The following is a 17598-nucleotide window of genomic DNA, read 5'->3' on the forward strand; positions in this document are numbered from 1 at the left end:
ATACAACCCAAGAACCAAAAACTCAACACACTAGAACAATACGAAATATACAAACACACTAAAACACACCCCAATCAAATTCTCAACACACAGATCAACTTCAGTACACACGCACTATTCGACTCCACTCTTCAACACATTTCAACAATAAAACACACCCACTTAACAGGCAGAGAAGTTCGAGATGACGCCGTGATTTAGTAGGCTCTGAGGATGGTGCGTGAAGCACTGAAACAGCTGTAAGCCGGACAAATCTTACATAATTAACACGAGTAAGTCCACTAGTAATCAATTAATTTTTACTTTTACCAGTATACCTGAAAACTCTATTTGCTTGTGATACATACTTTATAGTCCTACTTTATTTATTTTAAGTGTAATGGTTGAATGAAGTTAACTTAACAATTTATTATTTATTCTATTACAAGCATGTTTACATCATGCTATCAAGCCTTTCTATAGCCTATTGAACAATCTTGGATTGTGGTTAAGTAAGACATTTTGGTTGAATTTTTAAAAAGTGAATGTTAAACTTGTCTCGCATAAGAAGTAAATTAATTGCGATTAGTTTAAGGGGCTAGATACAGTTATAGCAGTAAAAGTTTTGGAAATAATCGACATTTCTTCCTTCATTACTGTAACTTGTACTATAATGAAACTTTTATTGATATGTGGTACATACTTTATAGTCCGGAGGAAAAAAGACCTTTGGGGAGGCCGAGACGTAGGTGGGAAGATAATATTAAAATGGATCTGAGGGAGGTGGGATATGATGGTAGAGACTGGATTAATCTTGCTCAGGATAGGGACCAATGGCGGGCTTATGTGAGGGCGGAAATGAACCTCCGGGTTCCTTTAAAGCCAGTAAGTAAGTAAGTAAGTAAGTAAGTAAAACACTGTCCTTTTGCTATATGAAATTATATTTTTACGATTAAAAAAATATTTATAATTTTTTTTTCAAAATTCAAAATGGTGGCAGTTCACTGTGCAGTGATGAAGCGTTTCCCTCATAACTCATAAACTTGTTAACTTTTTCGTGTTCTCTCTCCTTTATTTTATTGCTAAAACAAATGTTTACAATATCATGCACTTTCAACTACATTTCTTAATAAATATTTTTTTTTATATTTTGTGTTAGAAGAAAATTGTGATATATGACCATTTTTTTAAGAATTTATTTATTATCAGACAATCCATCAAAGCTAGAGAAGTGATTTTGCTTCGTATCGTACATATGGCATGCATAAATACACACAAAAAATTTCATCACAGAATGTTGGATAGTTTTTTTTAGTCATGAGGGAAACTCTTCATCACTGCACAGTGAACTGCCACCATTTTGAATTTTGAAAAAAAAAATATATATATATATATATATATAATTTGTTTAAATTGTAAAACTACTTTTTTCATATAGCAGAAGGACAGTGTTTTACACATACTAATTTTCATTATTGTACAAGATACAGTAATGGAGGAAAAAAATGTTGAATATTTCCACAATTTTACTACTGTAAGCTGTACCTAATGCCTTAAAACATAAACCTAAAATTTATAGCCTAAAATAAATTTAATGCACAAAATGTTTTCGGTTCAATGTTCAATAGTTAATTTCCTTTTTCCTTAGCTAATTTGATACAAGTGAAATTTAACACAATTTTATATTCAAGACTGAAATATTACAAAAACGATTACATTCACGTACAATTTCACCAAAGGAGTACAAAAAATCCGTTGAATTTGAAACCAATCGGAGCCATTTATAACTTACAGTATTGTCGAGGTTATATTATTGCCTTGTACTTCAACATTCGCAAGTGTTTCCACAAATCAATGAGAAACACCATAACCGAGTTATATTTTATGCCGGAAAGCACTGAAACTTGATCAATATATAAGTAAGCGATCGTTGATTCATATTACGTTATATTTAAATGGCTGCTCTTTTGAATTTGAATTGCATGCAACATTTAAAGGCTGTTTTCTATCTTTCTTCTTTTTTAAGACATTTCCTCATGCTCAAAGTGTAAAGGCTCTCACTATTTTGATTCTAGAAACATTACATTTTTACTGCATGTTCTATGAGCTGTAGTTAATAAAACCCAGGTCAGTTTTTATACAATATATACCTTTCAAATATTAATAAATAAAATATACTAAGTTGGCCTTGAATTTAAATTTAAAAGTGAATTAATGTAAATCCATTTCTACATTTAGGTTTGAAATAGATTTTGAAAATATGGATATTTTAATTTGAATAACTCAAAAACTGTTCAACCCATAATGATGAAATGTATATGCATTACTACCTATATCAGAAAGATGATGTGTACACAAAATTAAGCCTGTATCTTTAAAATTATATACAGAGTGTTTTAAAAGTCTGGCAACATAGACAAACTCCTCTATTAGTGCAGAGAGCAAAAAATGGAAAAGGGGAAAGTTGTCAGAAATATGTAGTTTTGAATGTAACGTGCTTGAATTTTCAACGCACGAATAGAATGCACCGTTGACATTGTACACGGAAAATGCGCTGTTGCCATATGCTTCGTCCTTAAAGGGAACATTTACGCTATCGGAATCATCATAGTGTACTGGGTAAATTACGAAATGAAGTGGAAGTGAAACTTTGTTTTATTAATCTACTATTGATTATCTTTTTTAAGATCGTGATTTACTCTGAAACGGTTAGACATTCTTGCATACCTTTTATATTGATTATTCCTCAAACATCTCATTAATCTTTAACAGGAGCCATTCTTTCACTAATGTGCATGCTTCTACATAATTCATGTAAATTGTAACTGTGACAACTATTTTATGTTATCACTTTACTATTGTTTATTGGTTATAAAATATGTATTTTGATGCCAACTATAACCCTAATATACCTCAGGGTGAAATAGGGTTTATTAAATTGGATAATCAAAAAAAATTACGAAATGATAATTAGCAGTGTTTCCAATACAAGTTCATGGAAAACCGCCAGGAAAGAATTAATTTCCTCTGAATCCTTAAGCTATCAATCTAAAGGAAAGTTTCTTTGCAATATGAGAAGTAAAAAAACAGCTAATCTCTGCATGTCGACTATTTTTCTCCGTTAAATAATACGTATCTAAAATCAATTAAAACTAGCAGAAAATCCAGTAATTTAGCAGAATTGGGATTGCCAGGTCTGTCGTACTAGTGCACAGCCTCAACGGTTTATTCTACGTTGAAAATTCGAGCACATTACATTGAAAACTGCATATCGTTACCTCAGAACAACAGTGGGCTATCTTGCAAAAATAATGTTTTAAATAATGCGGATAAAAATTGCTATTGAACATCGAGTGCAATGTGTAAACAAACTTTTGATTTAATATGAAGCTAAAGCAACAAGAAACTTTGTTTACACATTGCACTGGATGTTCAATAGCAATTTTTATCCGCATTATTTAAAATATGATTTTTTGCAAGATAGCCCAGTGTTGTTCTGAGGTAACTATATTCCCAACAACTTTCCCCTCTCTCCACTTTTTGCTATCTGCACTAATAAGGAAGTTTGTCTATGTCGCCGGACTTTTGAATCACCCTGTATAACATAGAAATATCACCCGTCATATGCTTACCTAGCGTTAAAATATCGACTTATAGGAATTGCTGTCTAAAAATTAATATTTTCGTAATTGCGGAAGTATCTACGACTAACTGACAGAAACAAAGAAATGGATAATGGTATTAATGATTTTATTAAATTTATGCATAATTAGGCCTAATTATTACTTATTATTGTATATCCGCGAAAAAGTCCTAACAAATTCAACTCGAGGTGCTGATTTTCTGTCTTGAAGATCTGACTATCGGGCATTTCATTACCAAAATTCGAGAAATAGTAACCTTAGAATGACGACATAGTGCCCACGATTTTCTTGGTAGTGATTAATTAGGCGAACACAGTGTGCGGAAATCTTAAGAGAGCGCAATTTAATTGTGTATAAAGTGAACCATAAATAATGCCATTAATTTCAGGGGGTTATTCTATGAGATATTTCAAACAAAAAAGTTTAATACATTTTTTTCATTTTCGAGATGAAAATTGTTTGATATGAAACATTTCATAGCCTGTTTTGTGATAGCCATTGATTTAATCCCCAATATACTGAGTCAATTTAAGATAGCAGAGTATTATGAAAAGATAATAAATGTTTGAAAGAATTTTAGTTTTGTCCTTTAAATACGCAGAAATTTTATCTGGACAAATGTAACTTTTCGTTCTGCAAAGGAATTTTACAATGTTACTTTTGTTGGGATCAAATTTCTGCACATTTGAAGAGCAAAACTAAAATCCTTTCAATCATTTATTATCATAATACTCGCCTCTCTTAAATTGACTGAGCACACTAGGAATTAAATCAATGGCTTTTCCAAAACTCGCTATGAAATATTTCATATAAAACAATTTTTATCTCTAACAGAAAGCAAAAAACATTATTTATTAAACATTTTTGTTTGAAATATCTCAACGAACAACCCTCTGAAATTAAAGACATTACTTACGATTCACTCAGTATATTAAACGTATTCAGTTATATCATACTTCTGAAGAGTAATTTCTGAAATCTGCCTGTATTTAAATTTGGGTAATAATAATTTTGGAATTATAATATTGTTATGATTACATCAGCATCAATGTAATGGCATATTGTTTAACTGTTGGTAACTATAGACTACCAGTTAAATTCATTATGTATTAAATTATTAAAATTCCCAATAATTTCATTATTGATTATTATCTTCATGATGAGAACTACTCGTATTTTACGTATAGACAAACTATGAAACTTCTTTTCGTACGGAATTTTTATATAAAAATCACATCCAAATTGACATAATTTTGACAATATCTAATCATCTCATTACTGCAGTTTATACACAAAATGTTTTATAAAGTTATGACTACAATCATTGTAGGCTATGTTATGTTGTAATTAGAATGTCCTATATTTTCTTTTCAAAACTGTGTGGCTGAAAGTTAAGTATACTTATTTTATTGTAGTTTTTATATTTAAATCTGAATCCATCAGAATCAAAAGCAATGATTCAATAAAAATTCCGTTAAACATAAATTATCATTTAAATACGTACTTTTTTACTTTAAACATTTAAGGGGTTAGGTACAGCTTACAGCAGTAAAATTTTGGAAATATTCAACATTTTTTCCTCCATTACGTATATTGTACAATAATGAAAATTGGTATGTTTAAAACACTGTTCTCCTGCTATACGAAAAAATATTTTTAGGATTAAAAAAAAAATTTTACATTTTTTTTCAAAATTCTGTTCACTGTGAAATGACGAAGCGTTTCCCACATAACTCAAAAACTATCCAACATTCTGTGATGGAAATTTTGTGTGTGTATTTACACATATCATATCAACAATATGATGTAAGAACAATCTTCTACTTTGATAGATTGTCTGATAAAAAATAAAATAATTTTAAAAATGGTCAAATATCAGTATTTTCTTCTAACACAAAATATAAAAAAATATTACTTATTAAAGAATGTAGTTGAAAGAGCAAAACATGATTTTCAGCAATAAAATAAGAGAGAGAGAACATGAAAAAGTTAAAAAGTTTATGAGTTATGAGGGAAACGCTTTATCACTGCACAGTGAACTGTCGCCATTTTTAGTTTTAAAAAAAAAAGTATTTTTTTTAAATCGTAAAAATATTTTTTTCATATAGCAGAAGGACAGTTTTTTACACATACCAATTTTCATTATTGTTCAAGATACAGTAATGGAGGAAAAAAATTTTGAATATTTCCAAAACTTTTACTGCTGTAAGCTATACTCTAGATTATATATGTAACAGATAACTCATCGCTATGTTAAAATCGGCAGCACTTTGAAGAGAACAACCGCCAGGATCGCCACCCGTCTGCCGTAAACAAACACGAGATGGCAGTAGAGTCGCTAATGCAATTCAAATGGGAATTATGGCGTGACTCCTTATGGAACAACTAGATGGCAGCGTAGTGAATCTGACAAAAGTTGTTAACGTCAAAGCCTATAAGGCCGACCTATCTGGGTATATATGATCTAGGGCTGTACCTAACCCCTTAAATATCAAATCTTTTGTGATGAAGGTTATGAAATTTGTATCAGTTATTACTCGTCAATCGCTTTTCGATATAAAATGTTTGAGTAAAAAGTAACTATCAAATCGGGGCGAAAGAAGCATTGGTTATATCTTGCATTCACGTCCCTGTATGTCACTCTACAAGTTTATTCGATTACAGTACATTAGGGGTTAAGTAAATGGAAATAAAATGCCTCGGTAAAGGTTATCGGAGCAGAGGTAGCATATTGAAACCATCAGTACACTTCATTTGATGAACTATTACGAACCAACTTTCACCTTTATCTGTGGCAATACCAAAGCCATTCAACGACCTCTAATAATTTCTCTATTAGTAGTGGTATTTACTCCATTAATCAAGCGCTACAGCGCGGAATTTTTTTTTTTTATTTTGTCTCCTTACATACGAACATTTTGACATTAAGCATTTGAGACACGATATTTAAAAAAGAAAGTGTCTTTGATTAGTGCATTTCTATCAAAATTGAAGGTAATTGGATGCAACAATGTGGCCTATCTTTTTTTTTCAATTTACAAACGTCGATTTAAATTTTTAAAAAAAATTTTTATTATGGACGTCATGAAGGTTTCATATTAACATTCTTAATTTCTGTGTAACTTTTATTTTATTTCCTCACGTATGAAAATTTTGAAATTAACTTGTGTATATGACTTTTTTTATTTTACTAATAGGGTAAAGGTTGGTAATATTGTGATACTAATAATATTAGTATAGTTCTTTTTGAGAATTTTTTACAATTTTACTGAGCGAGAGAAGGACCGGTTTTGTGCAGAAACTTGTCCATGAATATTCCTTTAATACGCTGACGCAAAAAACCGACCTTCCTCTCATTAAGTAAAATTGTAAAAAAAAATTCTCGAAAAGAACTATCACAATATTACCAACCTCTACCCTACATATTCAAATTTAAATACAATAATTTCTATAATGGACGTCATAAAATTTATATATTGATATTCTCTTTTTTTTTATTATTTCAAGTTTGACAAATTCTAAAATCCAGTTTGATATTTTTCTTACTGTTTTTCTCACTTAAGATTTCGTTTTTCTTATTTATAATAAAGCTCAATTACCATAGGGTCTAAATTATATTCTAGCTTTACAATTATATAATATAGTTGTTTAATAAATTATGTTCAGTTACACTTTACCAAGGGCAGGTATATATGGAGATTAATTTTATCATTTGTGTTTTTTAATACTGATGTCAGCGGAGATTTTTGGAAATTGATTTGTACTCTTGACGGAGATTAATGGAAATTTTGGAAAATACAATTATTTTGGAATTGGAATATTAACTCAGTATGAATATTAGTTTCCAAATAATTAACATAAAAAGGTTCGTTGGATTCTGGTAAAGTTGCGGTATGGCCAATAGACAATATTTGTTGGATTGAGACTATATTTAACACATTCATTAAAAACGAAAAAACGTGCAGCCCTCAAATTAACACTATCAAATTATTAGTGAAATGTTGAATTCTCCGTCTTTTGAGTTCACTAATGTAATCAGAACACTTGGAATATCATGTAATGTAGCCTACTTGGATATATAACAAATTCAAGTGAAAAAAAAATCCCAAAAAAAAAACTCAGAATATGAACTTCGCTATAAAACGACGCAATAGTATTAATTCGCGAATATTTTCATATTTCGCTATTAGAACACTATTTCGCGATTGTTATATCCGCATATTACGAGTATTAATCAGAATCACTTAATTCGTAAAGATTAGTAAAAATATATTGTATACTTATTATGTCGTGATTTTCGCAATCTCCATAAATACCCGGCCCTGCACATTACGCAAAAATATTCTATTTTCATTTTTAACTATCAAGAAAAGGGAAATATATTTTATATTTAGTTTGGTAATTTCCCTGAATGTGTCGCTGAACATAGACACACTAAACGTAAACTTTGTGTATGCAAGGTATACTAAAATTAAAACTCTAACCTAACCTTTCCTGAATATGTGACAGGTTAGATTAGTTTAGGGGAGAGTTGGGTAGTATCGGATAGTGAGTTTCTTTCATCTACCACCAGATGATAGTACCTGAATGACATAGTTACGTTTCTGTGATGTCGCATACAGAAACGTAACCATGTTATTCAGGTATTACCATCTGGTGGTAGATGAAAGAAATGCACTGTCCGATATTACCCGATGTCCGATACTACCCAACTCTCCCCTACGGTTTTAGTATACCTTGCATACACTAAGTTTAAGCTTAGTGTAAAACTGGTCTATGTGTTGCAACACATTCTGGGAAATTACCTTACTTTCAATCGGAACATGAACAGCAATTAAATTTTGTTCTAATAATGTTTATAGCAATAGAATAATTTACATATTTATAACTGTTTCAAAGTAGAAAATGAATTAACCTTCAAATTTCATATCTCATTCGTTTTTATTTGCTATGAAAACTGTAATAAGCGTAATAAAGCACTATCAATTCTTTAATTAGTGTAGGGGAGAGTCGGGTAGTATCGGACATCGGGTAATATTGGACAGTGCGTTTCTTTCATCTACCACCATATGGTAGTACCTGAATGACATGGTTACGTTTCTCTATGCGACATCACAGAAACGTAACCATGTCAATCAGGTACTATCATCGTGTGGTAGATGAAAGAAACTCACTGTCCGATATTACCCGATGTCCGATACTACCCGACTCTCCCCTATTTCTTATAAACGAAGTAACTATATACCTATGATTTTTTTATTTTACTAACATCTATTCAAATGTGAATACAATAATTTACATTACGGACATCACAATATTTATATATATTTTTTACTTTCAAATTTGAAAGATTCTAAAATCCAATTCAATATTTTTCTTACCATTTTGTTCACTCCGATTTCGTTTTGCTTATAATAAAGATCAATTACTGTAGGATCTAAATTATATTTTAACTCTACCACTACATAATGCAGATGTATAATGAATTATGTCCAATTGCGTATTATGCAAAAATCTTCGATTTTCGTTTTTAACTATAAAGAAGAGGGAAACGTGTTTTATTTTTAATTTCAATCGGAATGTAAAACAACAAATAAATTTTGTTCTAGTGATGTTTATGATAATAAAATTTACATATTTATCGACTGCTCAGATGTCGAAGTCGAATTATCACTATAATTTCATAAAATCATTCATTTTCATCTGTTATGAAAACTGTAAAAATTATAATTAAGTACTATTAATTTAATAAGCAGTATATGACATTAAAAATTATGTTTTGTACTAATATTTTGAAATATTGATTTATTTTTACTATCGACTAAGTAAAACAAGTTAGTTTATGTGCTCGAGCCAAAAAAACTACAACTCCATATTACAAATAAGTGCATAGTATCAAATTTACAGTCCAATTTTCAAAATTTCTTCGCACTAAACATAGAAACTCTTGAGACTTAGTGAAAGAAATAAGTTGAACATGAATAAAAATCATGTTCTGATTCGTTCTCTTCCCGACCACCCCTGTTACTCTCCAAGTCTTGAATGGACCAGACAAAAAAATTAATCTATCTTTGGCCATAGTACCAAAGTCACTATATATGAAGAGTACGGAGGAAAATGGAGAGATGTCCATTTGTGACAGAACTTCAGATTTTGATTGTATTTACAAGTCACAAAAGATAATATATTATAATTGTCCAGTATTTTAAAAGAGAGGATAAATCAATTACATAAAAAGAAGAAACAAGTCCAATTTAATTTTAGATTAATTTCCAGTATTTTGAAAGCGGGGATAGATCAATCACAGAAAAATAAGAAACAAATTCAACTTTATTTTAGATTAATTGTCCAAAAGCGACAATAAATCAATCACAGAAAAGGCCAACTTCACTTTAGATTAATTTCCAGTATTTTGAAAGCGGGAATAAATCAATAAAAAAACTTCATTTTAGATTAATTTCCAGTATTTTGAATGCGGGAATAAATCAATCACAGAAAAGTCCAACATCATTTTAAATTAATTTCCAGTATTCTGAAAGCGGGAATAGATCAATCACAGAAAAAGAAGAAACAAGTCCAATTTCATTTTAGATTAATTTCCAGTATTTTGAAATCATTCACAGAAAAAGAAGGAACAAGTCCAACTTCATTTTAGATTAATTCCCAGTATTTTACAAGCGGGGCTACATCAATCACAGAAAAAGATTAAACAAGTCCAATTTCATTTTAGATTAATGTCCAGTATTCTGAAAGCGGGAATAGATCAATCACAGAAAAAGAAGAAACAAGTCCAATTTCATTTTAGATTAATTTCCAGTATTTTGAAACCGGAGGTAAATCAGTCACAGAAAAAGAAGGAACAAGTCCAACTTCATTTCAGATTAATTCCCAGTATTTTGCAAGCGGGGCTACATCAATCACAGAAAAAGATTAAACAAGTCCAACTTCATTTTAGATTAATTGTCTAGTATTCTGAAAGTGGGAATAAATCAATCGCAGAAAAGTCTAACTTCATTTTAGATTAATTCCCAATATTTTGCAAGCGGGGCTACATCAATCACAACAGAATATTAAACAAGTCCAACTTAATTTTAGATTCATTTTAAAAAATTACATTAGCCTAATAAAATAATATTTGTGTTGTACCTTTGTGTTCATTTTGATTTCAATAAATAAAAATATGTTCTCTTCAGTCAATATAATGATTTATACTCAAAAGTCCGAATTTTATTGACGTCGACTTGTACCGGTATTTGTAATAATAATCTTATGATTTTATTTCCATATATGTTTAACTAATAAATTATTTTTGTTGCTTGATTCCTTTACATCATTGCAGTACCGGTAATTCTCTTCTTTTTACTTCAGTATTATATAATTTCTTTCATTTTTATATAATAAATTTACAGTTCAATTTTAACTTTTTTCTATGACAATTTTCAGTGACGTTTTCCAGAAGAAAAGTGGCATGTGAAAAGTACATCCTACTCAGAAAGCGCAATGCAGTATTACGTAACAATATAGGCACGTTTTAATACATGCAAAACACTGAAAGTTCATAGTTGGCATATAAAAATGTAATTTCCCAAGTTTATGAAGTTTAAAATTAATCTATCCAACGATAAGTAGTCAAAACCAACCGTTTGCTTTTTCTTTCTGCATTCTGTGGAACAGTTTGATATTCCTGGCTAGATCGAATGTGTTAAATAAGTTAATATCCATACTGAGGAATGTTAACAAGGACACAAACAATGCGGTCGACTGACATAAAAAATAGTTTTTATAAATAGATATTTTAATGAAAATTTTAGGTAATGTCTGGTTCTATATTTTAATAAATAACTTAATGAAAATTTGAGACAATTCCTTGTTCCATTAGGGATTTCCTAATAATTTTATGATTATTTTACATGTTTATTTTCTGGCGGTATTTAGGTAATAAAATCCTAGCCCTTGTCACAACACATCCTGGGAATCATTTTTAAGTAGCTTATGTTACGATGTTTTATCAACATCTTAGGTTATTTAGCGTCTACATGAGATGAAGGTGATAATGCCGGTGAAATAAGTCCGGGGTCCAGCACCGAAAGTTACCCAGCATTTGCTCATATTGGGTTGAGGGAAAACCCCGAAAAAACCTCAACCACGTAACTTACCCCGACCGGGAATCGAACCCGGGCCCTGAGAATCATTTATGGGTATTTTTATGTCGTATTTGCAGTTAATTAATATGCTTTTGTATTATCATTTCTTCTTTCATGTTTTTAAATACATTTTTCATTCCTTCCTGTGTGTTTTATTATCCTAAATCTCTATGGTCTTCTCATTTGTGGAATAGATTTAAAAATATTATATTTATAATTTTTAATCATAGTTTATTTAACGACGCTCGCAACTGCAGGGGCTATATTACCGTCGCTAGTGTGCCGGAAGTTTATCCCGCAGGAGTTCTTTTACATGCCAGTAAATCTACTGACATGAGCCTGTCGTATTTAAACACAATTAAATTCTATCGATCTGGGCCGGGATTGAACTCGCAACCTTGAGCACAGAAGGCCAGCGCTATACCGACTGCGCTACTCAGGCCGACTATTATATTTATATACTAGCTGTACCTGTGCGCTCCGCTGCACTTGTTAGAAATAAATATAAAGTAATTACATAATTAAAATAGGACATCTGGTCCAGGGAACATTCGTGTTTGATAGAAGGATAAATCGTTTAATATGTCACTTAATTTAAATTGTATTTAAATAATTAAAATGCGATCATTTTGATCCAGAGACCACTCATTTAGTGCAATGATAATTCCTTTAATATATTTCTTAATTGTTATTACATGCAAATAATTAAAATATGATCATTTGGTTCAGAGAACATCCGTTTTAGTGCAATTTGGTCCCATCAAAATTTTGCATAGAATAAAACTTATCGGAAATCACCTTCAAAAAAACTTTTGTTATGTAATATTTTTCATGAAAATTAATAATAAGGGAGATATTTCGATTTATTTAATTCAAGCCCCCTTATAACCCCCCTTTTAAATAAAGTATTTTGAATATCATATAGCCTAAAATCTAAGTTACAACGAACTTAATTTATATTTCAATTTTCATATAAATCGGTTTAGCCATTATCGCGTGAAAAAGTAACAAACATCCAGACAGACTGACAGACAGACAAACAAAAATTTCAAAAAAGCGATTTTCGGTTTCAGGAAGATTAATTATACATGTTAACACCAACTATTTTTGGAAAATCGAAAATTACCAGAACAATTTTGGCTACAGATTTATTATTGGAATAGATAATTATTTCTTAACATATTACAAACTTAATATTATTAACATTTCAATTTGGTTTTGCTTTTATTCAAAAACATGTCCTAGTTCCTCAGTAAACATGTTACTTCTTTTCTGTTAGTGTTACAAAATATGGATTTATTCTGATTTTAATTCTAATTACAACTTGTCTTGAGTAATATCCAACTAAGTGACCATTTCTACCAGAAGAACTCTGCACCATTATTTATTTAAAAAAAATAAGGATTAATGCAAGTTATTTTCGAATTTCATTGCTCTTTATTAAGTATGCTTTTATAGATCGCTGAAGTACATTAAAAACTAAATTTATTTGAGATCGAGAGAGAAAACATATCTAAATTCATTAAGAGTAATTTAAAAATCGTACTGATATATTTTGTACAATTTTCATTGAAATAAAATAATGTATTTCTAAATTAAAACTCTTGAAACACTAAGGAGGTTCCACTAAAAATGAGTTCTATGGTAATTCTGGAGGACTACCACCCCACGATTTTAGAGCTTTTTTTTTTCTCACAAACGATATTTTATGCTCGATTTTCGAAAGGTAATAGAAAAAAATGTCGGAAACATAAAATTTCGACTGTAACCTGAAATACTCTATCACAACTCAAACTAACCTAACCTAACCTTAACTAACCCTAACCTAAGCAAAAGAAAACTAAACTAATCTAGACTAACCTGGTAATGTTAAGTTAGCATAGGTTAGGTTAGCTTAGTTTTGCTAAGGTTAGGTTAGGTTAGGTTAGGTTAGGTTAGTTTAGTTTAGGTTGTGACAGGTTATGTTACGTTACAGTCGAAATTATGTTTCCGGAATTTTTTCCCATTACCTTTTGAAAATCAAGCATAAAATCGTCTTTTGTAAACAAAGAAAAGTTTGAAAATGGTGGACTGGTCGTCCTTCAAGATTTCCGAGTTCTACTTACAAACATGCCTTAAATGATATTTAAGCATGTTTGTTAATATTACAAAATATTGATTTATTTTTATTTTGGCTATGTGCTATTTTGCAATTAATGTAGGAATTAAATTCAATTAATTAGGGCGCTTCTATCTATCTCGAGCAACATCTAATTTAAGTGCCCCTTTTATCGTGTAAATTTGTGAATCATGAATTTTTTTTCATATTGATGTTCATGACAGCATTGTGAACAATTTTCATTTGAAATAAACTAAAGTACAGTAATGGATGAAGTAGTATTTAAAGATAAAGATGATTCTACTGAGAAATGATTTCTACTCATTAACATGTCTTAGGTGATATTTAAGCATGTTCTTTGTTAGTATTTTAATATTAATGTATTTTGATTTTAGGTATCTAATATTTTGCAATTAATGTAGGGGAAAATTAAAGTCAAAATGTGCTTCTGTCTCGAGGAATATTTAATTTATGAATCTTTGAATAATGTTTTTTTTTTTTTTTTTCGTATTGATGTTGATGACAGTATTGTGTAAAAATTTCATTTGAATAAAACAAGGTATTTCTAAATACAAGTTTTTACCCATTAATAAAGTTCGGCTGAATAAATTACTTCTCATTTACATGTCTTGGGTGATAGTTAAGCATCTTCTTCGTTAGTATTTCAAAGTAATGATGTATTCTAATTTTGGCAAAGCAATATTTAGAAATTAAAGTATTCATTAAATTCAATTAATTACGACGCTTCTTTCTTAAGAAATACCTCATTTAAGAGTCCCCTCTACCTGATAAATACATTAATCTTGTATTTTTTCGTATTCATGTTTATTACAGTATTGTACACAATTTTCATTTGAAATAAAATAAAATTATGTATTTCTAAATTACAATTTTTTAAATATTAAGAAGGTTCTACTAAAAAAAATAGCTTCTACTCATTAATATGTATTAGGTGATATTTAAGCATTTTCTTTGTTAGTATTTCAAAGTAATTATGTATTCTGATTTTAGCAATGCACTATTTCGAAATTCATGTATTCATTAAATCCAATTAATTACGACGCTTCTTTCTTAAGAAATACCTCATTTAAGAGTCCCCTCTATCTGATAAATACATTAATCTTGTATTTTTTAGTATTCATGTTTATTACAGTATTGTACACAATTTTCATTTGAAATAAAATAAAATAATGTATTTCTAAATTACAAATTTTTAAATATTAAGAAGGTTCTACTGAAAAAAAATAGCTTCTACTCATTAATATGTATTAGGTGATATTTAAGCATTTTCTTCGTTAATATTTCAAGATATTGATGTATTTTGATTTTGGCTATGTACTATTTAGCAATTCATTTGATAATTAAATTCAATTAGTAGTTTTAATTTAAGTGTCCCTTTTATTATGTAAGTCTGTGAAACATAAATTTTCTTTCTTCTTTTTTTAGATAGACCTAGAAAATATGCATGAATATAAGTAATTTTGAATAGGCCTACAGGCCACCGGCGTAGCTCAGTCGACTGCCGATCTGAAATTGTACTCGGACGCGGGTTCGATCCCCGCTTGGGCTGATTACCTGCTTGGGTTTTTTCCGAGGTTTTCCCCAACCGTAATGCGAATCCCAGATAATCTCGGCCTCATCTCGTCAAATACCACTTCGCTAACACCAATTCCACAGACGCTAAATAACCTATTAGTTGATACAGCATCGTTAAATAACCAACTAAAAAAGTTGGCCTACCATTACTTTTTATCGTGACTGAAACAAGAATTATTTTAGAGATGTCTGAAGAGACTCGGATACGAAATTAATTTGAAAGAGGGCGAGGTCTAAAGCCGGGAAAGATAGTGAAGATAATACTGGTGGTAGTTATTTGATATAGAAATATTTGTAAAACTGGACATCCCGGGTTCTCCCCTGCACTCTTCACGTGAATATGAAGGTGAACAAAGCCACAAACAACATGCACTGCTACTTACTGAGGGCATGAGCTGGTCCGTGCTCCGAACTCGAGTAACCCTGTTCTTGTACAAGTGTTTCTTGACGAAGCGTTCCACGGGCTGATTCCACTTCATAAAGGAAACATAGGCCAGGTAGAAGCCGAACAACACCAAGGCCTCGTACCAATAGATATGGTTATCCCGGAAGAAAACAATAAGAGTAATGAGGCTAGCCGAGTAGAAGGTGCAATCGCGGAACAGGGGCCACCAGGTCAGGGTGAGCACAGTCCTGCTGAAGATGGCGCACATCCCAATCACGAACAAGATGTTGAAGACGGCGGAGCCCACGATGGTGCCGATGCCCACGTCGTCGAAAGACACGAACACTCCGATGACGCTCGTGAAGAGCTCCGGCGCCGAGCCGCCGGCCGCCATGAACGTGGCGCCGGCAACGTCGTCCTGGATGGCCAGCTTCTCGATGATGACGTCAAGTGACGGGACGAAGAACTCGTCGCAGACGATGGCGAGGGCCACGAACATGTACACGACGCCCAGGATGTGGAGGACGACGGCGCCGTGCCGTCTCTGCTCCATGGTGAAGAGGTCCGCGGGGAACAGCGGGTCCTTCTCGGTGACATTGTCTCTGCCGACGGTGGCGTTGTCGCCTTCGCCGTAGTCGTACTGGCCGTCGGGCGCCGCCGTCTGGTCGGCGTTCTGGAGGCTGGGCTTGCCGAGCGCGCAGAGTAACAGGCAGCCGGCCACGAGCAGCCTCACGCACTTCATGGCTTCTGGAGGAAGGTTATGTTCGGATGGCCGCTAGCTCATGGCTTGCCCAGCAGTGTCTGCCGTGCCGTCCGCAGGTCGATACGCGAGTGAGCCGGCCCGGCTGCTGCGCACCCCTCCGCGCGCACTGCACCACCCGACCGTCCAGCCACCCCGTGGACAAATTCCGAAATCTTATGGATGGCCTGGATTTTCCGGGACGGCCAGGGGATGTCCAACAAGGCGCGCGCGCGCGCTCTGTGTTTTGTCCTAGGTCGAGAACACTAATACGCTACTTTTCCAGAGGAAAGGGAATACTGGAATGCATTCTTTGCACATTCAAATTCAAATTCAAGTTCAAATTTATTTACAATTTACATTTGAAATGAATACATATGAATAGATACCCGCAATGAGCATATGCTCGTGCTCTGGTACAGTCCAGTAGTCTACATAAATTTTACAGAGATCAAATAATAATGCTGATGATAGAAATAATAGTAACAATAATAATAATAATAATAATAATAATAATAATAATAATAATTATTATTATTATTATTATTATTATTATTATTATTTATTTATTTATTTATTTATTTATTTCGAATATTAATGTGCAAAACAACAGCACAAAACCAATTACAGTTTAGCATAAAATAAAAATCAAAACAAACCAGAACAAATGATTATGAGAATGAATGACAGAAAATGGCGGTGAGATGAAATACAATCAATATAATGGTCAACATTAACCATACACCAAATGCAAAAAATAAATGGCAATATCTGACAAATAATAAAAGATATTAAATAACAAGTAAGGATATATCACAGTCTACTATTTACAGTCGCGAAGCTCAATATGTAGTAAAAATGCAAACATGGATAGTTGCCCACCACTAGGATCGCTACTATCGCCTCATCATCGCAGATCTCTGTCCTAGTAGACGACAAAATATGTTACACTTTCGTTGTCGTGTTCTTTTGGAAAAATTAACACCTTCCTTCCATTATTGAAATATTAAATG

At 31.8% G+C, this 17598-nt stretch overlaps 1 protein-coding gene across 4 annotated transcripts in view; it reads right to left on the reverse strand.

The window, feature by feature from the left end:
• The window catches only part of Nckx30C (solute carrier family 24 member Nckx30C), a 1001248-nt gene extending 984502 nt beyond the window's left edge, over positions 1 to 16746 (reverse strand). For all 4 annotated transcript variants that reach the window (XM_069822261.1, XM_069822260.1, XM_069822262.1 and 1 more), the window contains exon 1: positions 15845 to 16746. In XM_069822261.1, coding sequence (XP_069678362.1) covers positions 15845 to 16588 — 744 coding nt within the window. In that variant the 5' untranslated portion in view covers positions 16589 to 16746. The remainder of the gene's footprint in view (positions 1 to 15844) is intronic.
• Between the last annotated feature and the right edge of the window lie 852 nt (positions 16747 to 17598).

This window comes from Periplaneta americana, chromosome 3, assembly GCF_040183065.1.
Source record: "Periplaneta americana isolate PAMFEO1 chromosome 3, P.americana_PAMFEO1_priV1, whole genome shotgun sequence".
NCBI classification, from domain to species: domain Eukaryota; kingdom Metazoa; phylum Arthropoda; class Insecta; order Blattodea; family Blattidae; genus Periplaneta; species Periplaneta americana.